Raw genomic sequence first — 26,279 nt, 5'->3', positions numbered from 1 at the left:
CACAAACGCCAAATGGTTCAGGGAAAACACGGGACTATATTCAGTAATTCATTCAACCACCTTAGCTAGATTTAACGGCGAAGCCTATCGTTAGGTCGGAAAAATGGAGCCAAATTATTGGCACATCGGGGCCAGATTACACGCGATTTAATTCTTGGTGCTACAAATAGGTCGAATCCGTAAACCAGGGGACGACAGGGTACAGAAAATCATCAGAAATTCAGCGCCGTGATGCTTCCGGCAACGCCAATCTGTTCCATCTCTCCAATAAATCAGGAGAATGGAGTGTACTCGAAAGGAAAGCTCGGTGAGCATGATTCCAACAAAATGTCAAGTTGTCAACGCTGGCTTGTTCGTTTGAGCGACCCAGGGACCTACTTTTTATATGCGGAGTAGGAGTATGACGTTGGATGATCGGCTTATTATTTGGTCTGTAAAATCTTAATTGTTCGTCACTATCGACGAAGGGATTACGACCGGCTACAAGGAGATGATGCTACGTATAACCGCTGCGAGATTGACTTTATTATGTGGTGTATTAGCACTTTTATTTTTTGGTGTGACCTGACAGTGATCAGTCGCAATATCTTACGTACCGATTATATCACAACAATGGAACTGACACGTTTAAAACTTGGGAGGAAGAAAACGGACAGCACACACAGACACAGTGCATGGAGCGTGTGCCCGGGAACCATTGCCCTCATTGGCACAGATCAATGTCCACACGAACACCAAACCACCAATCAGGAGCTGGGAATAGGCGATAGCAAGATACAAGTTGGGACGTTACAGGAGTGGGTGACCAAACCACCATACGCAGGAGTATCATCACCTGCCGAATTCAGTGATGGCAGAACACAACGCGGTTAGGTACAAAACGGCAAGCGAAACGGACCGCTGAGAATCCGGGGGATGGGTTGCTCCACCGCCGGTCGAGACCACGCGTCGAGGCCAGAAAAACAAGTTTCGGGCACTGGGGAAAAGGCTCAACTCAAGACTCCTGCTTCCAGAACGCGGAGCATCTCCCCAACCCCAAAAGATATGGTTGTATATATGGCAGGAGGTCCTATAGGCACCGGTAAGCATGCATCCGATCCTTCTCGATCCACTTGCCTGGGAGAAGAATGGTGCGGGACTGGCCAATGGGTGACACATTAGGTGAGGCAATGGCGTCGTTAGTGGTAACTTTTGTCCCCTTTGTGCACTTTGGAGGAGAAAACGTGCGCGCTTGCTAGCTGATTGTGCTCCGCCTTCTATATGCCTGGGAGCTGGGATGTCTGAGGCTAAAATGCAATGGATTATATTATTTTAAGATATGCATCGATGCCGCAAGTGCTAGTAATTCCAAAGCGAAAAATATTGTACTGCATGCTTGCACTCAAGGCGTGGGTCCTTCAACGGCTTTGCAAAGTCGTAGTGCGCCGTGTTTAGAGAGGATTGATCGCGCCGGACCGCAAGTTGCAGCCCGCACCTGTGCCATGAGAACGATGGGTTCAGAAAGAGCAACTCCGCGCGAGGATTTCAGAGTTGCATAGCATTTGCAGTTCGGCCGGTCATACGTATGTTTGCCGGGTCGCGTGACTGACTGCCCGGATCCACGACGAGTCGATAAGAACGAGCGAGACCGCCCGCGAGAGCTCCCTATCAAAATGCTCGCCGAGTCTTCCTCCCCCCCATTTGTTTTCCTTTACCACCAGCGTCGCACGCAGTACTTTTCCCCGGTCTACAAAGACCTCACTCTCCTCCCCCCCGGGCGAAACTGCTTTCTTCCAAAGCCTTCTCCTTTCCCTCCTCTCTCTCGCATCCACATTGTTCTCGTTTCCCCGGCCAGGGATGGCAATAGACCACGCATCCCCTCTCGCCTTCAGGTGCAGAGGCGCCATGGTAATCTAGCTGATTCATTATTTTTAATGTCTGCTGCTGTGCTTTGTTTCTCGATTGGTAGTTCGAATGGTAGCAGCCGGATTGAATGCTGGGTGTGTGTGGTATGGTTCGCGTGCAGGGAGGAGCAGAGTGCGAGGACGAGGCGGAGGACAACCAGCGGTGGCCGCCGTGGCTGAAGCCGCTGCTGGCGACAAGCTTCTTCGTGCAATGCAGGGTCCACGCCGAAGCCCACAAGAGCGAGTGCAACATGTACTGCCTCGACTGCATCAACGGCGCGCTCTGCTCCCTCTGCCTCGCCCACCACCGCGACCACCACGCCATCCAGGTCAGTGCCGTACCTCTGCGTTCCCCAATGCCGGGAAGGGAAAGTTCCATGTAATCTTCCTGAATTTCCTGTCCAATCGGTTCCTGATGATGCGTGTGCGCTTGGGGCAGATACGGAGGTCGTCGTACCACGACGTGATCCGGGTGTCGGAGATTCAGAAGGTGCTGGACATCGCCGGCGTGCAGACGTACATCATCAACAGCGCGCGCGTGGTGTTCCTCAACGAGCGGCCGCAGCCGAGGCCCGGCAAGGGGGTCACCAACACCTGCGAGGTCTGCGACCGCAGCCTCCTAGACTCCTTCCGCTTCTGCTCCCTCGGATGCAAAGTATGTACTGTACACCTGGAACTAGTTCCCACATCACCATTCACCAATCCATCAAGCTCTCCTCAGTCCTCAGTCTCGTGCATTGCAAGTTTGTAAACCAGCGCGGCGTTTTCTGCTCCGCAGATTGCAGGCACGTCCGGCGGCTACCGGCCGAGGAAGAAGCACGGCGGCGGCGTTGAGAGTAAGAAGAAGAAGAAGAAAAGAGCGGCGGCGCTCAAGGACGCGCGGTCTTACTCGGACGGCTCGAGCAGCAGCAGCAGCAGCGACAGGAGCAGCGTGGTGCAGAGCTTCACGCCGTCGACCCCGCCGCCCACCACCAGCAGCAGCTACCGCGCCGGCAATAAGCGCCGCAAGGGCATCCCGCACCGGTCGCCGTTCGGCAGCCTCATCGTCGAGTTCTAGCTTCAGCTAGAAAAGGTCAGCTCTGTAGCATACTGTATAGTAGTGGTACTACATGACATAGACAAGAGGGAAATAACTGCGCCGCCCAGAACAAGCCCTGTGCTTCCAAGCGCGGAGGTCGGCCGGCCGGAGTAATGCCGGAGTGCGGCATGAGCTGTAAGCACATTATACCATACCGTGTTACTTTCAGTTTCAAGTTTTAGTTACAGTTCAGTTAGTTAGTAGTACTCCGTCAAATCGTACTTCACTAGTACTAGCTGCTTTGCAACCTTGTATTTATACCCCCCATATGGTAGATGTCTCAGAAATGTGGAGCAAGTAAGGACCTGCAGGAGGTAGTGCTGGGGTGTTCATATGGTGTGCACGAGCCATGTAATAATACAAATAAGATTGCTGCTCGTAGCTAATTATGCAATCATGTTTTTGGTGTTCCGATGCTGCAGAGCTAGCTACGCAGGACGGGATTGATCTGGTATGGTTGAGTAGCTCGTCGTTCGTTCGTTCATTCATTCATCACTCGCAGCAGTTGTCAGCCCTCTGACGTTCAACAGAGAACCCCCATTAATGCGGTCGATCGCCGCCAAGGAGATGCTGGGGGCGACATGGCTACAACTGATACGGTAACTCGGCGAAATTACCGCCGCCGTCGGAAGAAACTCCGGCTGCTCGAGTGAGCCTACCTGTGTGCATGTAGCAGATCCGGGTGGAGGCCGGCACGTGCTTGGACTTGGACCGTTTCACGCGCGTGATACGGGCCGTGCTGGATCGAGGCCCGGTAAGGCATCTTCTAGAGGGGATGATGAGTCATGGGACGCATGGACGACTTGGTTTCGTCCACCCGGCGTGCAGGATAGCCCAGCCGAGCCGTGCCAATGCCGTGCCGTGCGACGCCGCCTAACTTGAAAGACCCGCCATTTGTCCCGGAAAGCGGCCGCCCTTGACGTCGATGCCTGCCTGCCATCGGCCACCGATCAACGTCGAGCATTTATCGGGCGCAGCGGACCGAGTTGTCACGGCTCCCCCCCCCCCCACCCCCCCCAGCCAATCTCTCAACCAATTGCTACGGCTTTTTTCTCCCTGCGAGATGGACGTGCAGCTCCAGCGACGCCTGGCAAGTGGGACACCGGACATGGGTAGCGGATTGCTTGCCTGCCTCCAAGAATGGGTGTGGGTGTACACGTTTACGTGGCTTGCAGCTCCTTCGACAGCGCTGTGTTTGGACCGTGCCATGCTCGTGCGTGCATCTAGAGCTACAGTTCCCTGCACTTTACACCAAGTCGAGTCTGCGTCTTTCGTCTTGGGTGGCACCATATATTGTTTCCGTTTATTCCTAGAGAACATTGCCTCGACAACATTTCGTGCGCACACTCGTGCCATGTCTATCAGATAGAGGCAGGACTGGAAAACGCTTCCCACATCCATTTGCCAATTGCCATGACGGACTGACGTTGCCACCCACCCACAACTGACCATACAGATGACGCGTCTTTCCTGAACGCGCGGTGATGTGTCTGTCATTCGCTCCGGTAACTTTGTCGATCGACGGGTCGCCACCGAGCCGTGAGAGCGTGACTGTGCATTGCATTTCCGCCACGGCGCGGCGACGGCCCATGCTGAATCTGGTTTGCTCGTTCCGTGGATGATGAAAGCGACGCACGTAGAGATCCATTGTACCTGCAGATTCCATGGCAAGGTGGCGCCGTGGCGACACTGGTTGCTAGTGCTAGTGGAGTTGAGACCCTGGTTGCAGTGTGCGAGGGTACAGTTACAGACAACGCGATAGATTCTAAGCATCCGTGTCTTATCGTTGTCTTGTTGCCACACATCCAAAATCAACGGAAGTCGGCAAATGAACATTTTTGTTTGTTTTTTTAGCTTAGGTCGGCAATGAATTAGCAAACCACAAAACCTCTCATGTGCAGCCATGACAAGTCTCTGATATAATACTCCGTCCGTTTCGTATCAAGTGACGAAATATTACATGTATTTAGGCGTATTTTGGATATAAGTACATACATATTTGAGCAAATTTTGAGTCACTTAATATGAAACGGAGGGAGTACTTCCTCATTTTTATAAAGATTGGCACATTTGATTTCATTAAGATAAAGTTTTGACTAATGATAACTCGATTAATATATATTTTTATGATACGACCCCATAATCATTAGAAAAGAACTTTTGAAACCGAATCTACATACTTCCTCCGTCCAACAAAGAATGTTTCAAGTTTGTCAAAATTTAGATGTATCTAGACATGACTTAGTGTATAGATACATTTAAATTTAGTCAAAGTTTAAACATCTTTTGTTGGACGGAGAGAGTATATAAATTTCATGTATGAAAAACATATATGTTGGGTGGCTGTCTAAACTACAGACCATGTTTTTGCTTTCAGTTTTTCTCATGTATGAACCGAGCCCTAGTTTCTTAATATAAGGGGCCGGGAGTTCTTACGGCCTCCTGTTGATCTAAAAAACACACATGTCAATCTAGTAATTCTTAGTCAAACTCTTGTTTTAACGAAACCAAAATATGCCAAATTTTATGAAAAAGAGCGAGTATTAAATGATGAAAAATGTTAAAACAAATGGAATGTCATAATTCACAAGGTCGAGTTAGTAAACGAGTTTGCCACCACAATGTTAAGAGAGCACTTAAAGTATTTGCAAGTAGCCAAGTACGGAAAAATCAACATATGTACAGTATGGCCGCACTGCTTGAGTGCCATCGGCACCGGCGGAGATGGTCCTCAGGCCTAGAAAATTTATCTCAGACTAAATAAATACTCTCTCCGTTCCAAAACACAACTCATATAGATTTTTCTCATTTGTTCCACAACACACCTCATTTTTCTCTTAGTACCCGCATCCGGCCAATAACTACTCACATTCATTTACTATTAATCCAATATGAGTGGTCAGGCACTAGAACGAGAGCTGCCTTGGTCCAAATGCACAAATCTATATGAGTTGTGTTTTGAAATGGAGAGAGTAAATCACTAATGCATCTTGTTCAATCCAGAATTTTTTAGAGAAAAGGCTTCGAGAGAGGGATAGTTTTTCTTTTCTTTAGAGAAAGGGGGCGCAAGCATACGAGAGAGTGATAGTTTTTTTTTCAGCACTAGATCATGATGGCGCGCGTTGTTGCGCCCGTCAATTTCAACAATAAATCTGAATAGGTGAACATGTGGTAACCACCGAAAGAATAGTACAAATATTTGAGGTAACCTTAGCTGATGCAAATCTCTATGAAGGTGTGAATAATTTGAATTACAGGGCCTTCTTTGGATTTCTGCAACTCCAAATCATACTCCGTACATGGTATATATCCTTTTAGACGAATAGAGGAAAAGATTTCAAGCACCTTTTGAATCACATAAACTGATTGGAAGGTAAATATATGGAGGCATCAAACATGCAAGTTAAAGATTGTAATTGATTACTTGTTGAATTGGCATTATTGCATAACATGATCCATATATATTGACATTACATTTAACTTCGGATTTCCTCACAAGGTAAGTAATATACTCTCATAGGTTTCTAAATAAACTGGTACAAATACTAAGTGAAGTGACTACAGATTTGTCTAATCTACTGACATTGTATCAAACATGGGACATCATAGTCTGTTGAAAGCGCCTTATAAGGCAGTGCTGATGCAGACCGCCAACTACTCCATTTGCTAGAGAAGGTGCATTGAAGGGGTACATCTCAGTGCCATTTAGGTTCCTATAAGACTTTTCTATTTGTATCCTCCCCTTCATTAGGAAGACACAAAATTGCTTCCTCAATGAATTGCTTGTCTAAGAACATGAAAATGAATGCACACGTGTCGAATTACAGCGCGTCAATGCAGTTGAGACACTATTTGTTCAAAGTTTCAAGCTTTTAATCACAGGCAATAAGATGCATCTGCGTGGTCTACCAGAAATCACAAGGTAACACCTGATTTCATTAAACATTGATGGGCGATCACCTGAAATGTATTGATGAAAATGTCGTAATTTACTAATAGAAGGAAAATGTATCACTAACATGTAAAGCAAGTCTTCTTGATAAATATTAGAATACGTAGAACACTCATCTTGTTCTTACATGAGAGTACACTGGATGGAAACATATTCAAGACAATGTGCATTAGGATGGAATATTAATGACAGACCACACGATACAATTGATAAAATAAAAAAAGAACAGACTAAAACAGATATACAACTGGAAATTAAATCAAGCCCAAAAATGAGGAGAGAAAACAATGAAAATTGCCGCTTTGACATCACGATGAATGATCTTGGGATCACAATGGTCGTGCAAGTAGGAGAGTCCTCTGGCAGATCCCAGTGCAATCCGGGTTCTCTTTGGCCACTCAAGAGGTGGCTCATTTGGCTGGCGCTCTCGCAAATGTGAAAATTGAACTGTAGTAGCATGAATAAGAAATTGTACATCTTACAAACCTATACCAGGAAAGATTTATAAGGAGCCATGCATGCAGAGAGAACAACCAACAAAAAGTGAACTTTTACCTTTCTGAGCTCTTCATGTTTACCACTCTAAACTATTTAGTCTCACTCTCATCATGACCTTCATATAGCCATTCTTGTGTATTACTCCCTCCGTTCCTAAATACTTGTCATGGTTTTAGTGCAAAATAATCTGTACTCCCTCCGTTCCTAAATACTTGTCATGATTTTAGTACAAGTATTTAGAGATTTCTTCCCTTTCTGAGTCATTAGCAAAGCTCTGGCTTCTCTCAGAGCTAGAACTTTCTTACCAAATAACAAAAATCTTAGGTTGGGAAAAGGTTGGGAAAACATTCTCAGATTGACACCTTAGTCCAGATGTCATACCTGATAGGCCAGATTTTGCTCTTGCTGATGAGCTTCCAGTGATTCCTTTCTGCTCAAACCATAAAAAGGGGACTCACCAATGGGCAAATTTTGCTTTCTTGACTAATCACCCTGCATATAATAAGTTAATAACAGTCGAGACACCTCGTGAGTTAGGAATATATATATATAACTAAAAGATGACACACTTAGGTGTTGACGTATTTATTGTAAATAAATTTTGCCAGGAACTTTCAGTTTTTGGTTCAAAGCCTAGTAATACGAATTATAAATCTATACACAATTAGGATATGTATTTTACCTTCCTGACACTTGAAACACGACTATAAAGCTCAAATCCAGAAGTAATAGAAAATAGTTGGAATAATTCGCCTTCGAGCAGCTATGCAAATCACTCTTGTAGGTGATGACCCCATGCCTCTTGGCTTAAATCTCCACATATGTCAGACATGGTCAATTAATCTCCACTTCTGAAACTGCATGATCAATTCAAAAGTTTCTAAACGAAGATGGAACCAGATGCTCAAAAATCACCTATTTCAACAAAGATCAGTAAGAGTTAATGATAATGTGATGACGTCTTGGCCCATTTTGAACTTTGATAGACTTGAGATAACAAACAAGCCTATCCTAAATCAAATGCAGTAAATACAGAGATAAGTGAATTACCCTCCAAAATGGTAATCATTGCGGCATAGGTACACGAGGGCCACGAAATGGGGTAACTTCCAATAGTTCAATGCAGCAGGGAGAACAATAGAGTTGTTTTTGACACTTAATATGTTGTCGCCGCCTGTATGAAGATATACTCTGAACATATCATACATCATGCATTGGTATATGAATAAACTTTCAATACGACTTTGAGCAGAGTCATGAAAACTGAATATTAATGAATCGTGATAAATCAGGACAAATGCACTGTGCTAGGTATTCAAGAAGAACATGATCTGCACTGAGGTGAAGGAGCTGGGAGCTCAAGAAAAGTACCCTGGTTTATACACGACATTGCATACGATTTCTACAACAGAATGACCAGCTAATGAATAATTTGTTGTTCATTACGTACCAAAGATGAGGAGACCGAACACCGTTGAAGCAACAGAGACATTTGTAGCTCAAAAAAACTACTCGATAATCAACCATGATCCTGGACGAGCGTTAATTCAGTCGCCTAGAGAGTGTGGGGGTCAGAAGGAGATGGTATGGCTCTGCGGTGTCATCTACATTGAGCAGTATGCAATGAATCAAGCAATAAACAAGAAGGTACAAGCTGAATATATATTACTCCCTCCGACCCATAAAAAGTATCGCCCATTTTAAGTAAGTTAGTACTAACTGGAAGACACTTTTTATGGATCGGAGGGAGTAGAAAAATGAGTGAACAGCATATCATCCTTGGAAACTATATTAAGTGAAATTCTTGATGAAAGTATAAAGCAAAATTAAGCAAGCAAGATAAGCAAACAGATCGTATCAACTTCGGTCAATACATATGGAATGGTAGCTAAAGAGTGGAAGATACCTAGACCTACAAAATTGGTATCTTATTCAATAGAAAAGCAGAATTTTTCCCATGCATGTTTTTGTCATACAACTATCAACGCTTACGAAAATAGTAGTTGTGACCGTTCTCTATCTTAACGGACACAAACACATGATTTGTTTGGGCATTATTTATGGATATTTTAATAAAACTGAAATATGGAAATTTTACCTTAAATATCCGACCGTTAGTGTTAAGGAGATTCACTCTTAATGTATCTAATACACAACAACGTGACCTAGCAGTCAAGCGAAATTTTACTTTGAAACCATTGCTCATAAAATAATGTAGCCATATGTATAATTAGATTAGTTGAATGGGTACATGATAATAGAGCAACCTGTTTGTCCATCCTTCAGTGCCTATATTAGCTGTCCTTGGAGAGTATCATTTTGAACTGTATGCGTGCTTGTCCTGTTCGGACTATACATACATCTTTTGGAACATATACGAAAGCGAGACAAGTTGGAATCTAACAACCAATGTGCAAGATTAGATTTCCTCTTGGCCTAGACTATTACTCTCTCCGTCCCATATTAAGTGACTTTCTATTACATGTATTTAGACGTTTTGTAGGTATAGATACATTAATATTTGGGTAAATTTGAGTCACTTAATATGGGACGGAGGGAGTACTTGACAAGTTGCTGCAATCAATTTCCAACACAAATCAAATTAGGAGTTTTTTCCATAAATATTCATATCCATCCTTATATGTGCATATACATGCACCATAAACACAACGTGCTATCCATCGACAGCAAGAGCTGAAGACAAAAACCGCACAGACTGGGACCTCACCTTGCTGCCACAGGTTGGTGTAGATTGGGGAGGCGGAGGATGCAGACTTGGGATTTCACTGAGAAGAGCGCGGTACAGGAGGAAGCCAGTGAGGGAGAAGAAGAGGACGCCAAGAGTGGTGTGGTTAAGACCGGCCGCTCCATCGGGCTGGGCTTGTGTAGCAGACCTTAGGGTTTTGTGGCAGGGTCGCTGCCGCCGGACCTGAGGCTGGAACCTCTTGCAGCAACGATGCAGAGCCCCTCCCCGTTGCTTTGCCGGTGGCACTGAATCGGCATCTGCTACAATATGCCGCATGACGCAAGAGACGTCGTCGCTCCATGAGTAGTGGATGCCCTTTTCGCTCTCGCCTCTTGTACACCGCCGCACGGCTGGGTTCCTCGAGGTGCGCTAGGGCGAGGGAGAGAGATAGATGACGGAAGCCTCCTCTTTCCGTCGGAAGGTGAGGGGATGGGGGACGAGGGCCGAAAAGAGGAGGCCCACTCGGCCCAGTTAACCAGATGTTTGCGATTTTTCTTCGGGAGCAGCTTCCCCTTAGGACGAAGGAGACGATCAGACGGCTAGATTTCGTCCGAGTGTACGATCCGACGGTTGCAGATGCTGATAGCGTGAGAGGGCCGGAAGAGGTTTCAGTTTTACTGTCCTAAATAACGAGGGAGGGATAGCTTTTTTTTTTTAGAACACGAGGGAGGGATAGCTAAGCAGATCGTGTCGCAAGGGAATTTGGAGCCCAGTGTGTTGCCTTCGTCGTACGTGGACAATCCGGCCTACAGATGCACAACTCACGGGCCGCCAAAGCAGTGTCGGATCCCTCTGTGGCCCAATCTTTTGTGTACGTACGCACAGATCCTTGGGCTTGTTTTTCTCAAAAAAATCGGCGGGCTTGTTTGGTGTTGCTTCTCTGGCCCAATCCAACAATATCCCGAGTGGAGGAGGACGCCTGGGCGACTGCCGTAAGCATGCGAAGGTTCGGCCATGGCTGACGAGGGAGACGGCAGGTGGCGGTGCCGCCGTGACGTTACGGCACGCGGCGGTCCTTTTTCGGCGCATCCCCAGTGCTGCTGACGCTTGGCCCGTCGAGATCGAGGATGCCGTCAAGCGCCGACCGTCGCCGAAAGTGAGCGGCTACCAAACCCTATCTCGATTCAGAGTTTTTTGCTTTGCATGATTTGTGCAGATATGCGGTTCAGGTTAAGACATAGGAGGTCGCACATGATTACCCACCCTAAAAATTTTCACCACCTTACAGTGCCGCGATAACTAAAACAAAAGGTGTTATTATTCGGTGCATTATGCAAGTGCAGTGTTGTCCTGGAACTGCAATTCAGGGGAGAGTTAGCCTCATTGTTCAGTACTGCTTGCAGAGATGAAGTTGGATACTACTATCGGAATTATTATTTTTTGGAAAAGGGACCTTATCATTTATTACTAGCAAACATGAACCCGAAAACTAAAAAGATGATAGCAGCTGGAGCAGAATATGCCCAGCTTTTTCGGAAGCAAAACTTTCATGTGGCCTGATCATGCTCGATAGTTAGACTGATTTTTAGCTTTTCTTCCCAGCAACTTTGAGCTTATGGTAGCCGTGGTGACAACAATTGCCCAGCTTTGCTCGAAGCGTATTGTTGACGTGGTTCGATAATGCTAGATAGCACTTTTATGCTTGCGGTTGTCGGAATGGCAACTCATCTCCTTACTTAATCAGTAATACTCGTGGCAATTACCGATGCCATGTTAATTCTCAACTAGGAATAGTGTTGCTGGCAAATGATGCTGCCAGCATGACATTAATTCAGAAGTTGATAGCTTCACTGGTAAGCCCAAGAAAGGCTGCAAACTCGCGTCATGTTTAGGGAAGGCCAGTTCATGAAAGTGTGTGTGTTTGTGCAGCTTTACCAACAGATGGAATCCACAACCCAATACCTGTGCCTATTCTGCACTAATCACCTTACCACCAAGGCACCGACTAACTGTGTAATTATTGTGCCTTTGCTTCCAGTATACTGCCACTTTGCTTTCTGGTTTCTGGTGCATGCTCTTCTGAGAGACCATCTGTACCACTTTGTTTCCAGTTGCTATTACACCCTCTGTTTGCAGTGTCCATCCCATTTTGCTTTGAAAGTTGATACAGTTAGGACTTGGAAGAGTCCAGTAGTTATTGAATCGATGTAGCATGTGCCAGTGCCATATAGCTCCACATTTTCTCTTTTCTGTTGTGCCCATCTTTATTTTCATTGTGTAAAGCTAGGTCCAGCAAGTGGATCCGCCCCTTTACACCTCATCAAAGATAAGGAAAGTTCGAACTCAGTTGCCCTTGCTTGTCCACGCTTTTCCAGAAAAGCTATGGTTTCATTGTGCCACTCATCATCATGGGTCCGATCACTATTTTCATCCTTAGAGCAGGAATAATAAGCCCAGTCAGCCGGCTTCAAGGATACCACGTCATCAAAATTTCAACGGAAGAACGAGAAACGAGGAGAGAATGGATGGAACGGGCGACACCAGAGTCGCCTGGCTACAGCACGGGGACCGAAAAGCAGGCGGTTGCGTTCCCGTGTGTCACGTTAACTTTTTTATATGCAATCACTAAATATTTAAATAGTCGGTACAGCCAGCCTAATAACCGACCTATTATACTGGAGCAGCCTGTAAGATTACTTTAGATAACATGACAAGAGTAGTACAGCCAGCAGTGCTATTAATGTGGTTCTTATGGCACCACGATGTTATCTATTTATCCTTCATAAACCAACGAAATCTCCACTTAGAAAACAAATGAAGTACTTTCTAATAAGTTCCTGACACAATTCTTCGGTTCTTTCACTTGTTTGTATTGTGTTCTGAAGTTTGTATCACGTAAATCGCTATGCATGCTCCAGTTTTAACTTCTTGTGAATGGTACGACATATTCTTATCCGGAGATAATACGGCAGTGCTGGGTAATCGTCTTTCAGAAAGTATAGGTAAGAAGAGAACACTGTACGCATAGCATCCTTATCCATAAATAGAATGATTTGTGGCATGGGTGTATGTGTTCACTGTAGCCATAATGTTGTCCTGTGGTGCTGAGGTCATGAGCAAAATAGGACCATTTGCAACTTCGTACAAAGTGTAAAGGCTCCGTCAGGCTATAACGAGCTTGAGTGGACGAGGCTGTTGCACATCAGCATTCTGTGTTGCCAAGATAAAATCCATGAGGTCACTTTACTTTATTGCTGTTTTTTCTTGTGTAACTGCATTTAACCATATGTTAACATCAAAATGGTAAAGTACTCCATGTTAGTGTGACTAAAGCTTTAGGGAGAAAAGAAATCTATTCGATACCTTTCTTCTCCAACAATCTTCCATTAACTCATTTTTTTCCACGTACCCACATAAAAAGACATGAAAAAAATCCACAAAGAAGTACTTCCTTCATTTCTAAATACTTGTCGCCGTTTTTTTACAAACTTTCACTAAAACACCTATTATTAATTCGTAAGATGTCGACCATCCTCCACAAAGTAGATTTTAGCTTTAAATGCATAAGATGTCGACGCGTTGATTCCTCATTACTATATCCTTTGATACTCCCTCCGTATATATCATATCTGTACTATAAAGAAAACTCACCTATTATTAATTCCAAGTCTACGCTTTTTGCACATATGATTGCTTTCTGTCAGTTTATCAGCAGTGTTCATTTCATTTTTCTACTATTCTGAAGTCTTCCCCCCTTTACCCACCTTATCTGATGTGTTTTGATGAAAACCATGAGACAGTGCCCCAGCCCTTGTGTTCATAGAGAACAAAATATCCTTCCCCGCAAAATAAAATAAAATGATCCTCTTGTTTCAGAAAGAAAAAGGAAAGATTACTTCATGTTGATACTTTGCTGCGTTGCAGAAGTTATTCAGTATATGAAAACCTACAGCGCTGCTTCGCGTAGTCTTCTGTTGTTTACCAACTAAGACTCGGTTAGGTGGTCTTCATCTTTCAAATGAACGGAACCGCCCAACTTCGTACGTATCCTGTTGCTGTCACACATTGACGTCCCAAATGTCGACTGAAAACGACGTTTTGAGGCCCAAAAATTATTAGGAACGTATGTACCCATTGATTGAATCAGATCGGCCTTCACTATCTGGTCCATCAGATCAAATGATCTTTTCGTCGCCTGCCAGTCTGATACACTCATCAATCTTTGTCCTGACTTCCTGTGTAAAATCCTGCTAACTGTTACTTCTTCTTCTTCTTTATTGTGGAACCATTTAGACCAGCCTTTCAGTAATGGAATGGAACGTACCGTTAAATTGTTCCTGAAACGAAACGACTGCAGTCTCCAGGTCATTCTCTGGATTAGGCAAGGGATTACTGGTTTTGTATGGTCCTGACTCCTAAGAAGAAGTAAGGCCTTGTTTGACTAGTGCTTTTTTGGGGTTTTCTAGGGTATTATCCACTCCAAATTAAAAAGCACTAGAAACCCCAAATGCTTGTTTGGTAGGAAGTAATTGGAGGGATTATTCCTAATTTTTTTCCACAAAACACTCATTTTTTTTGCCAAATTAAAACACTTCTCATACTAGTGTTTATTTTGTTTTGGTATTTAAGAGATTTGGGTGTACCAACGCAAAGTGATTAGTGACTCGCGTTGACAGAAGGAGGAGCAAGTTTTTCAAGGAGAATTAAGCCTGAAGAAAGCAGCCAGAGTACATGAGAGTGACTTCTGTGACCGTCAGTAATCTTTCTCAATGTGAATCGTCAGTCATTCAGTTCTTCTACTGCACTTTGTGATGGCGGAGTCATATGCTACTGTTAAATCTCTTACGGGGTATCTTTTTCCCTACTAACTTGACTGACAAAGTGACAAAACGTACGAGCGCATTAACGGGAACGAAAGCAAACTTTGTTTTTGACGGGGTATAGTAAACTGAATAGTCTTCGATGACCAAACTAGTTAGCTAATAAATTATACATTTTGGCTAGCGGCCAACTCCAAGGCAAGGGTTCATCTGTTCACGATAAATAAACTTAGTAGGTACGGTTTGGAAATGGACGAGCTGCATGCACACACTCCCAGTCAATCCAAAAATGGCACATTGCATTGCTCCGCATGTGCACCACTTACTCCCTTCATCAGCTCATTACTTCATTATAGCCAAGTTTTTATTCCTAGCTAGTCACTCACAGACGGGATCACCTGATTCACCTCTATCATCTTAGAGATCATCCAAACACCTCCTTTACCTTGTATTAATTCCGAAGAAGACAAACAACGCAAAGCAGAAGACATGAGCAGCAGCAGATGGAGAGGAAAGGGAAAGAAAACGAAATGAGAACCACCTGTAGGACGGCACAGAACGAGGCCCCAGTCCCAGTCCCAACCACCACCACCACCTCCATCGATCTCAGGCTCTCTCTCGCACTCCCAGAAATTCTTTGCTTTCCAAACAAGCACGCACTGCCACTGGTTTCGCCTCTCGTTTCTTCCAGACTCTCACTGGCAGCAGCCTGCAGCAGAATACCCCCTCTCAGCAGCAGCAGCAGGTGGAAGCATCTCATTCTCCTTCTCCCCCTTTCACATTCCCCGAAGTAAGCAGAGACAATCACATCTCTTGCTTCTCTCTCGCCACAATTAGCTGGGCCAGAAATTCATACCGATCCTCTGCTCCGCTGGTGCTAGATCTCGGGGGATGGTGTGACGAAGTACAGAGATTTAAAAGCATCTCTGTTTCTTGTGATTGCTCCTCTCCTGCGCTTCTAGTATCTTCCATGGCGGCAATGGTCAACCCTCCTCCAGCAGCTCTGGTGCCGCAGCCAACGTGGGTGCCCTACGAGCCAACGAGGGATTGCTCGCAGGGCCTGTGCAGCATGTACTGCCCGCAGTGGTGCTACTTCATCTTCCCGCCCCCGCCGCCGGCCTTCGACATCGCCGGGCCCAGCGGCGACGACGACTCCTCCGGCCCCGCCTTCTCGCCCCTCGTCATCGCCATCATCGGGGTGCTCGCCAGCGCCTTCCTCCTCGTCAGCTACTACACCATCATCTCCAAGTACTGCGGCACCTTCAGCTCCCTCTGGACCAGGCTCTTCGGCCCCGGCTCCGGCTCCGGCGCGGGCGGCGGCCACGGCGCCGATTCCTCCGCTGGCCAGCAGGATCCGTGGAACTTGTCGCCGTCTGACGGGATGGACGAGACGCTGATCAACAAGATCACCGTGTGCAAGTACAAGCGCGGCGACGGGTTCGTGGTGGACGGCACGGACTGCTCCGTGTGCCTCGGCGAGTTCCGGGACGGCGAGAGCCTCCGCTTGCTCCCCAAGTGCAGCCACGCCTTCCACCTGCCCTGCATCGACCCGTGGCTCAAGTCGCACTCCAGCTGCCCGCTCTGCCGCTGCAACATCGCCGTCGGCGAGCTGGAGGGCCGTGCGGCCGCTTCGCCACGGCAGCCACGTGAGGACCGGAGAGACCACGAGTTCGTCCTGACGATAGGCGATTACTCCCCGGCTTCCCCGAGGCAAACGCGCGAAGAGCCTGCTGCACAGCCCGTGGCGAGCAGCAATGATCAGGGGTCGACGAAGGATGAGCGTCCAGGGAGGTCCGGGGAGGCCAATGGCATCGTTGAGATCAGAGAAGACGGCGCCAGGGCGAATTCGCCAGTGTCGGTGCAAGTGCCAGAGACGCAGCGGGAAGCCCGCATGTCCATCGCCGACGTGCTGCAGGCCAACCTGGAAGACGAGCTGACGGTGGCCAGGGAAGGCGGCCTCCTGGCGGGGTCCTCGAGAAGGTGTCACGGGGAGCACAGCAAGCTGCCGGCGGATGCAGCAGCGAACCCTCCTGCGCCGACGAAGAGATTGCCGCCGGTTGGGAGGTCCTGCTTCAGCAGCAAGAGCGGCAGAGGAAAGGATTCCGTTCCTCCAATGTGAAGCAGTGATTTTGTTTTCAGATAACTCTTCTGCTTCTTTTAACTGGAACACATGACCGTGGATTGGATGATGATACTTCCCGAGCGGAGATCAAGTTGCCAGGCGTATCAAAGTCTGGAGATCTCACCGTTGTGATGATCTCTTCTTGTGAATCAATCACTCACCACCAACAAGCTGCAGAAATCCTCCCTCTGCAAATGCCTGGTGACTGGTGAGAGATCTCCTGTAACCTGCTTGGCTGCTTAACTGCTTTGCTGTTTCTACTAGATAAACTGTATAGGACTTGGTTTCTTTTTTCCTTTTCTCTCCACACGATTGGATTTTGCTTCAGAGCATTCTCTCTGGATCAGTGAGTTTAGTTATTAGTCAAAGGATTTCTAATTCTCCTAATGAAAAAAATCGTGGCCTTTCCAGCCTCCCCCCCTCAACATTGTTCTGTCCTTCTACCGTTACATTGCTAGTTGTGGACACTGAACACATGAACAATCATTTTGGATATGGCCTCCCAACTCAAGCGAAACCCGAACCTGATTTGGCTCTGGAGCGCAGATGTTTGGTTTTGTTAGGTGGCCAGGGCCTTCCTGCTAATAATGCCTGACGAGTGGCCAATGGCGCACGCATCCCCTTGATCGTTGCGTACAACAATGTGGGTTGGCAGCTAGGCATCCTGTGGTTTGGTGTCGGCCTCCGAATAACATGTGCGTTTCATATGTCAATTTGCAGTTAGGGGTTTGGTTGACGCAGTAGCTAATGGATCAGCAACTCTTTGTCTGTGGAACTTCAGAAAGAAACTCCACACGGGTCAAAAACATCTGAATATTTTTCTGTTCACGAGATGTTGTTTGAAGCAGAATACCATTCTGTTTTCTTCGGTAGCTCGGGCTGGTTAGGACTCGGTACTAGTGTATTCTTACTTACGTACTTATGGGCACCATTTTTCAATTGTTTAAAGTGCAATTATGTGGAACTCACGCAATGGTTGGGCCTCTACTTTCTAGAAAGCCAGTGGACTCCTTGTTATTGAAAGGGGGCTGGTGGGGGCAAGTTCTTCTAACTAATCATAAGCTTCTTAATTAGTGCGACTTCTGCTGTATTTGACCTGTCCCGTCTGGCAAGTTCGTCTGTGGAACCTTATGTTTAAGTATTTTAGATGAACACTGAATTTTACATACAGGCAAGTCAAGTGATTTAATATTCGAGGATGCACTGCACTACTTAACAATGAACCTATCGTTGAGTAGCTTCGAAGTGAAAACACGATCAGCCGGACGTCGAAAACATCGTCTTCCTTCTTTCTAGAGTAATTATTTTTAAGCAATCACAGGAGGGAAAAGACTTTCCAACTGAATATGTTACTTCAAAAGATAGAGTTACAAACAAGACGAGGAACAGCCGCGTCACAGACTGTCTGCTATTTTTTTATGATTGCATTTGAGTACAATACACCACTAGTTCATGAACTCGGCAGAAATGAACACTTTAGTTCACGAACTAGGAAAACGCACACATAAACCCTAAACTAGGATTACTGTAACACTTTAGTCCAAAAATGGTTCGACAGGGCTAAAACACGCCACGTCGGCTTCGGCCAGGACCGCAGATTGCTGATTGATTCTTGCAAAATGACTACGCTAGTTAAAATCCATCCCGAGTTCCCCAAATCGGAGCAATCCCTAACCCTAGTTTGCTCTCTTTGTTGCGGCGCCCGTGCCCTCTCTCTCCCTCACGCGTCGCTCTTGTGCCCGTGTCCCCTATAGCAATCATCCTGGCTCTCCGTTGACATGGCCGGTGGCAAAATCTCCGTTTTTGGACTAAAGTGTTACAGTAATCCCAATTTAGGGATTTACATGTGCGTTTTTCCAGTTTGTGAACTAAAGTGTTCATTTCGGCCGAGTTCATGGACTAGTGGTGTATTTTACTCATTGCATTTCAATCTGAACCACAAATATACTCCAAAAGATCCTGCAATGGGATCCAATTGCAGACATCAGACTGCTAACCAAAAAAAACCTCATGCTATCACCAAACTAAGAGTTGCACCATCATCAATCTCATGCCCCCTGAATAATCGCCACCGAAAGGACGATAGAATCCTGAGGAAAGTGAGGAAGGTACAAAAAGGCAAGAGAAGACTCCGGGTTTTTAATCATGCACAAGAAGAGTACACAACTTCTCCACCGGAAAGACGAAATAATCCTGGAGTAAGTGGGAAGAAGGAGCGGTAAAAGGATGACATGATTTAGGATGCGGCTTGATGAACAGTTGGCGAGGGGGGCGATCGTTGCGCTCCTGTCGGCCCGTTTTTTTAAGGGGTATCATGTACTCCCTCAGTTTCATAATTCATGTCTCAAATTTGTCCAAAAATAGATGTATCTATTTCTAAAAAGTATCTAGATACATGTAATATTTCGACAAAAATTATGGAACGGAGCAGTTTACCATGGGTCAACGTCGACATGAGCAAAGCGTGTCCAGGCCCAAATCTGCATGGTCTAGCTCGAGTCCAATGACGTGCTGGTGTTGCAACATTTCTAGGGAAGAGTCCCTGCTTTACGCCAAGCTGATCCATATTTTAGTTTTTTTTTAGAGGGGAAACAAGCTGATCCATGTAGTGAGGGCCTATGTTTGACAAATTGAAGCCCAATACTGCTGTTTCAGCCCAGTAAGTGTTATTTGCCGGCAGCTTGTATAGGCCTGTTCAAAAATCGCGGGGATTTTCTCCTTAGGCTAGTAGTAAACCCCCGGCATTCCTGCGCTCAAAAAAAAAAAACCCCTCCGGCATTCCAACTAAGCCTGTGGGCGTAAAAAAAACTGCATATCTTTTCCTGATCATCCAACGGTTCAGCTCGTGGAGGCCTGTTCAAAACTGAAAATCGCGGGGTTTTTTCTCCACGAGGTCTAATAAATATGCTAGGCCAGGCTAGAGTTTTGGTGTTCGTTGCCGGGTGTTTTGGAGCCTGGCCCGACCTGCAGGGTATGGCTAGGTCGTAGAACGCCACCGCCGTCCGTAACGAAGCAACGCGCCCATGACATCGCAAAATCGAAGGCATAACACGGCCATGACATATTAACATTGCAGAGTCGCAGTTAAATCCACGGTTCCACAGTTGCATTACACCGGCACATCTCACTGGATTGCACGAGAGGAAGAAGAAGAAAAAACCCGGCTGGGTAAACATAGAGGTACCACCACCACTACAGCAACATCTAGAATCAGTCGAGATTCATCCCACGGACTACACCCATCATCACCCTTAAATCCTTATAATTATGGCATGGCATACACTAGCTAGCTCAGTCCTTATACGTAGCTCGTTCCTGTGCCCGGCCGGCGTGTCGGCGTTGATCACCATGGCCTGTTACTGCGAGGCCACCAGCAGCTCTTGCGACGCCGCCGCCTCGGCGTGGATGAAGCAGAGCACATGATGCACCGCCGCTGCAATGTCGTCCGCCGTCGTCAGGCCACACCCCTCCTCCACCTGCGACCATCAGCACACATAATTACATACACTCGCAGATGTTAATTTGCTAGTCAAAACTGAAAAAGGCAAACACATGTGCAGTGGCCGGTTTATCAGGGGACCTGCAGCTACTGTGCTGCGCATAAACTACGCACCGTAGATAGATTCCGTCGGTGAACAGTGGCACACTGCCGTGGCTAGGATAGCACGAAGGAAGGGAGCTGCAAGCACAGCAAAATGTCTAGCTACACTAGTTGGAGAGCCTTTTTCGGCTCATTTATCGATGCCAATCCCAATATCAGCCGAGGAAAACAGATTCTCCCTGCCAGTGTTAGGCTGACAAATCTAGGAGCAATACTTTTTTCATGACTCTTTTCATGAAGTGTCACACTACCTGGAACAGTGCTTATTACAGTACTGTACTGGAGTAGGAGTAGTAATAGTACTGCACGGCACGCTCCTAGGAGACACGACGGCAACGGCAATGCCGAGTCCCTGGCCGCAGCAGAGGAGGCCCCAGACCCAGAGTGTAGGCCAGAAGGGCACAAGGCTTTTTGATAACTGAGGATGAGGAAATCGGGTCAAAAGTAAAGCGAACACGAAGCACTCGTCTGTAAACCGAATCGAGGGGGGGCAAGAAAAGACACAGGTGTCCAGGTGTAGTCAAGTTCATCGGATTCTCGCTCGCTAAAGCTATTCTTGAAAAATCTTGATGCGTCTCGATCAATCATGCACGATCGAGCTCGATCGCCTGCGCTGATGTGATCACCCATGGATGTCTGGTCTATCCATCCATGCCATCCATGGGCGCTCAAGGGCCGGCAGGGGAATATCTGACACGTTTTCCTTTGGAGATACTAGCTGGGCTTCGTTACTGTAAGTTTGAATTAAGTAATCAGAGCTCTGCTTCTTTGCAGTGCACTGAGTGACCTCATGATTCCCAAATCATGGGTAGAGACGCACGCAAACCTCCCGATTGGCGTCACTCGATCCGAGAGCCCCAACGTGCGTGCGAGTGCGAGCCGTGGCATTGGGACGCAAGAAATGTCGCCGCGCTAAGTCTTTATTAGACGGGAGACTCATTTTAATACTAACAAACTGATGAAATCATCGGCACTGAAGGCGTACCTTGACGCTGAGGGAGTAGAGGACGAGCGAGTCGAGCGCGGAGACGACGTTGAGGTGGAGCACGGCGAGCCGGAGCGCCTGCAGCGCGGCGACCATCCTGAGCAGCTGCCCGGGCCGGCGCGGCGCCATGACCCGGACGCTGGCGTGCGTCTCCACCAGGCTCACCTCGACGTCGGCCACCCCGGCGCGGCCGCCCTGATCCTCCGCCGCCGAGAGCATCATCGTCCCGCTGGAGGAGTCGCCCGCCGCCTGCTGCTGCGAAGCGTGGCACCACACGTACTGCGGGTACGTGAAGAACCCCGCGAACGGCGGCTCGGACGAGGCGTGGTGCTCCTCGGTGGTGACGCTGCTGCTGCAGTTGCTCGTGGACGACGACTCCACGGCGCACCCGTTGCCGTCGGTGCGCATCGGCATCGGCATCGCGTCGTGTCTCGCGGCCTTGTGTTGTTGGTGGACCAGCAGCGTGCGTTTCTGCGCTTCCAGGGACTGCAGCTGCTGCTCCAGCTCCTTCACGAAGTCTATCGCTCCTCCGACGATCGACGCCTGGTCACCCTGCAGATTACAAACGGTTTGTTGTCAAGACAGGAACACGAATTAGTTATGTCAGGGAGTACGAGTACTACATGGGATGGGTGGATTTTTGGGACTCGTCGAACGATCAATAACTTCTCTAGCTGCTAGAACGAGAGGAGGAGATCTATTTAATGGTTCCGGAGACACATTAATGCGGCGCCTGCTCCGGCGTCCGGCCAGGAATGGATGCTTCTGCCTTCGGTTAAAGATATCAATAGTGAGATGGTGGGTCTCTTTCGGCGCAAGAAAACATTCTTCCATCATAGAGTCCATCATTATCACCAGTTGCTCCGGCATCCCTTTCTTGCTCTTTGACGAACGAGGGAGATCACAATACGGCCGGATAGAAAACAAGAAACACTTGACTCGAAATGGCGTCGTCTTGCTGGAACGGAAAGGGATGAGATGGGAAGGAGAGAGACGTGTGGTGCGCGTACCCTCTGGACGTAGGAGTCCGGCATGAGCGAGCGGAGCACGACGAGGTACTCGTTCATCTGGCGCCGGCGGTTGCGCTCCACGGCGATGTGCGTCATCCGCTGGCACTCGCTCTCCTCCCTCGACTTGCAGCTCCTCGCCCGCCGCCGCCGCTTCCTCCTCGCCGGCGCCGGCGCCTGTTTCTCCTCGGGCGCCGGCGCCTCCACATCCTCGCCCGCGGCGAACGGGCCGGCATTGGCATTGACAATGCCGGCGTCGGAGAAAGCAGCCGCTGCCGCGGCCGCCGCATTGTCGAAGAGGAGGAAGCCCGCGGCCGCGGCCGAGGAAGAGGAGGCGTTGAAGGTGTCGTAGACGAGCGCGGCGTCGACGCTGGAGGCAGCGCACAGCGCGTCCACTAGTGCCATGGTCGAAGCTAAGACGGATGGATCGATGGCCGCTTCTTGGTGTCGCGATGCTTTTGGCAACGAAGCGAACTTAGTCTCTCTCGCGAGCCACAGCACCACCACCACCACTCCTCCTCCTCTAGCTACTTAACTTATCCATGCTCTCCTTTGCAGCTGCTGCTGCGGCTGACTTAGCTGTAGTACCATACGTACTGCCCGCGATTCTGATTCTGAGGTCCTCGCGTTGGTGGCATGCGTATGTTTCTTTCTCTCCGGTGTGGTGGGCTACACTGGCTGCTGGGCTCGATCTCTGGGGTATATGGGGAAAAAAAGAGATAACGCGTGCCGCTCTGGAGTCAGGAACAGTGGAAGGACGACGCAGGAGTGCTTGGGCAGTGGGCAGAACTCTCCCTATCCTCGGCTTGCCCCCAGTAGAGTAGGCATCAAATGATCAAAAGGCTGAGCTCTTTTGTAATATGCGTGCACTGTGTTTCTTGTGCAGTGCGTCGCGCTATGTGTGTGTGTGCGCGTGATACTGGCCTATGCTGCCTGGGCGAGAGTAGTCAGGCTCATCAGAGCTCTGAGAGAGCGAGGAGAATCCGATATAGAGAGAGAGACGAATAATTGACCGCATGCCTGAGCTAATGTCACACAAAGCAAATACTCCTACGTACCATCACGAGGTGGATAGTGATTCTGCAGCGGCCCTAAGCTGTCACGGTACGAGTGAGAACTGTGGAACAACGCGAGGGTACACGACACGGATACCAGGCGCACACGGATTAACAGTGAAGGGAATGACAAGGCGACAAATGAACAACGTGAGAACTGGGTGCTCCGTACTTCTGCGTCGCGATTAATGACCATAAGCCCTAGAGCAATCAATCCAACCCCTCACCCGAAATTCAGGGCTTAATTGAACTCTGCCCTAACACCTTGTTTGTCTACTAAATTCATAGGTGGAGGGGCTGCTTTTATACCACAGTGTCGATGGTTGTCCTTGCTTGTCCAGGCGCTGGAGACACGCTGATGAAATTGCAGGAACCTAACTGGACACAGATAATTGACATTAGATTAAACCAGCTGATGCCTGGTCTGAATATTTGCAACCCTCGCAGGAAGAATCCGTGCCACCTGGTTCATTACATCTAACTTATCATTATTGTACTCCCTCCGTTTCTAAATACTTGTCGTGGTTTTAGTGCAACGACAAGTATTTAAGAACGAAAGGAGTATCGTTAAATCAAATACACTTATTATGGGTAGGTGTGAATATTTGGTCGATTATTTTCCCTGCTAGATAATTGATTTTTGACTTGGTTCGCCGCTGCAGTTATTGTTGTAACGTTAGCAGGATAATGCAAATACTGTGGCCAAAATATACTACAAGGATACACAATCGAACCATATAGAATCCTTTTGTATTTGTATTAGGTGTTGTACGAAGTATATATGTTATGCAAGTGAGAACTGATCGATGAGCTTAAGGTGTGCGGTCCATCATACATAACCACAGGTTTTCGTATTAATCTAAAGTTTTGCAACTTCAGCTCATTATCTCGTTTGATGCCTATCTTTCCATCTATGATATTCTTATACTGTATTTTTTACATGATTTAGACGTTTTTGACCAGTCGTTCAAAATAACTGTTCCGTTTGTTTTCGTGGATTGAATCCCACATTTTTTTGGTGTTTGGCCGATTTTTCGTTATAATCCCGATACACAATTAGAAAATATCATCCATTTTGACCGGTTTTGTGTGCTATAACCACATCTTTTGGGTTTTTGGCTGATTTTCTGATGTAGCCATTCCCGATGAATGATATTGGGCCATATTTTTGGCAAGTTAGGAAAGATCACTATTCTGACCGTTTTCATGAGCTATACCCACATTTGGGTTTTCGATATCATGAGTTCATGACCCTTGGTACAAGTTTATAGAACGTTTTTGGCTGATGGGCAAAAATCACGGTCCTCGTCGTTTTCGTGAGTTTTCTGATCGATTTTCCGTTAACGTGACTCCCCATACACGATTTCGACCCATTATTTTGCAGGTCGGGAAAAATAAACATTTTGGCACATTTCGTGGGCTGTATAACCGACATTTTTTTTGGATTTTCGTCTAATTTTCTGATGTTGTGACCCCCGGTACATGTTTTAGGTCTGTTTTTAGACGGTCAGAAAACATCACATTTTGGCTATCCATGTGGGCTATATAGCCCAAGTTTTTTTCGGTTTCCTGTTATCGTTACATATGGTACATGTTTTCGGGCTATAAACTCAACGAGAGAGGGCTAGAGAGCCTCTTTGAGAAGAGCTCTAGTTTCGGAATCTCGGAAAGTCTTGTTCGGCCTGAGCCCGAAGGAGAGGAAATCGGGTTAGAATCTTAAGGGTATCTTGACCTCGCTACTTGGGAAGCCTCGTTCGGCCCAAGTACGAGGCGGCCCCTTTCGACCTCTCGCTAAGTGATTCGGGGAGCCTTGATCGACCCGAACGCTTTGGCTAACGACCTTCTTGAAGCCTCTCCTAACATAGGACTAAGTCGCACCCGCAGAGTCGACCGAACCTATTCAAAAAATATCGACGTGTCAACTTGTCCAAGTGTACGGCGACATTCGCTATAAGGTCAGGGTACACGTCCTACTTTTATACTCGTACTTGTGCCACCGAGGTTTGGCACCCCTTGTCTAATTATTGTCGAGAACAATAACACATATTAATTCTCTCAAATTTGCCTCGATATGAATGAAAAATATTTAAAAAACGTCTGGATACATTCATATTTCGGAGCATGTCATTTCAAGCATCGAAAATCCACGGAGGAGAAAAGGGGACGTCGTATTACCTCCAAGTGGTACAACCTTACGCGCAATATACGAAAAGGAACCGAGGAAGTTTGGTGAGACTGGCCTGTCCGAAAAGGCGACGGCTGCCTGTATGGCACACCTAGACACTACACTCGCAAGTTTGTTCTTGTCTGTGCTGCGAGAGATTTGTACCCATCACTGAGCGCTGACTGTGGCGTAGTTTTCGAGGAGATCGTTCGTTGCTCACCCTCACATGGATTCCCCCGACAAACTGGACCACGTGGTCCAACATAGAGTAGTAGTGTAGTATATATAGAACTAAAAGAAGAGAAGAGACAGACGCGCCCATTTCGAGGCCGACGTGCTACACAGACACTGGGGACTGCCGAAGAACAGGCCGGATACGATTACGATCGATACAACCGTGAGAATGAGATCAGTCCTTTCATGTAGAC

General features: G+C 47.2%; 3 protein-coding genes across 3 annotated transcripts; 2 read left to right on the top strand and 1 right to left on the bottom strand.

Annotated features, from left to right (window-relative positions):
• Nucleotides 1–1,639: 1,639 nt before the first annotated feature.
• On the top strand, nt 1,640–3,372 carry LOC100832335. Its single transcript, XM_003570091.4, has 4 exons — nt 1,640–1,887; nt 2,006–2,212; nt 2,323–2,538; nt 2,662–3,372. The coding sequence occupies exons 1-4, from the start codon at nt 1,837–1,839 to the stop codon at nt 2,938–2,940; spliced, it is 753 nt and encodes a 250-aa protein (XP_003570139.1). The 5' UTR covers nt 1,640–1,836; the 3' UTR covers nt 2,941–3,372.
• Nucleotides 3,373–15,037: 11,665 nt separating this feature from the next.
• On the top strand, nt 15,038–17,464 carry LOC100832041 (E3 ubiquitin-protein ligase Os04g0590900). The gene has a single exon (XM_003570090.4). It carries the CDS (start codon nt 15,888–15,890, stop codon nt 17,034–17,036), a length of 1,149 nt encoding a protein of 382 aa, XP_003570138.1. The 5' UTR covers nt 15,038–15,887; the 3' UTR covers nt 17,037–17,464.
• A 2,612-nt stretch (nt 17,465–20,076) lies between these two features.
• Nucleotides 20,077–23,484, bottom strand: LOC100831652 (transcription factor bHLH96). The gene is made up of 3 exons (XM_003572791.4): nt 22,636–23,484; nt 21,626–22,177; nt 20,077–20,515 (listed from the first exon to the last, which is right to left on the bottom strand). The coding sequence occupies exons 1-3, from the start codon at nt 23,035–23,037 to the stop codon at nt 20,396–20,398; spliced, it is 1,074 nt and encodes a 357-aa protein (XP_003572839.3). The 5' UTR covers nt 23,038–23,484; the 3' UTR covers nt 20,077–20,395.
• Between the last annotated feature and the right edge of the window lie 2,795 nt (nt 23,485–26,279).

Source organism: Brachypodium distachyon, chromosome 3, assembly GCF_000005505.3.
Source record: "Brachypodium distachyon strain Bd21 chromosome 3, Brachypodium_distachyon_v3.0, whole genome shotgun sequence".
Taxonomy (NCBI): Eukaryota; Viridiplantae; Streptophyta; class Magnoliopsida; order Poales; family Poaceae; genus Brachypodium; species Brachypodium distachyon.
The sequence above is the reverse complement of the archived record's forward strand: the minus strand, read 5'-3'. Positions and strand labels throughout refer to the sequence as shown.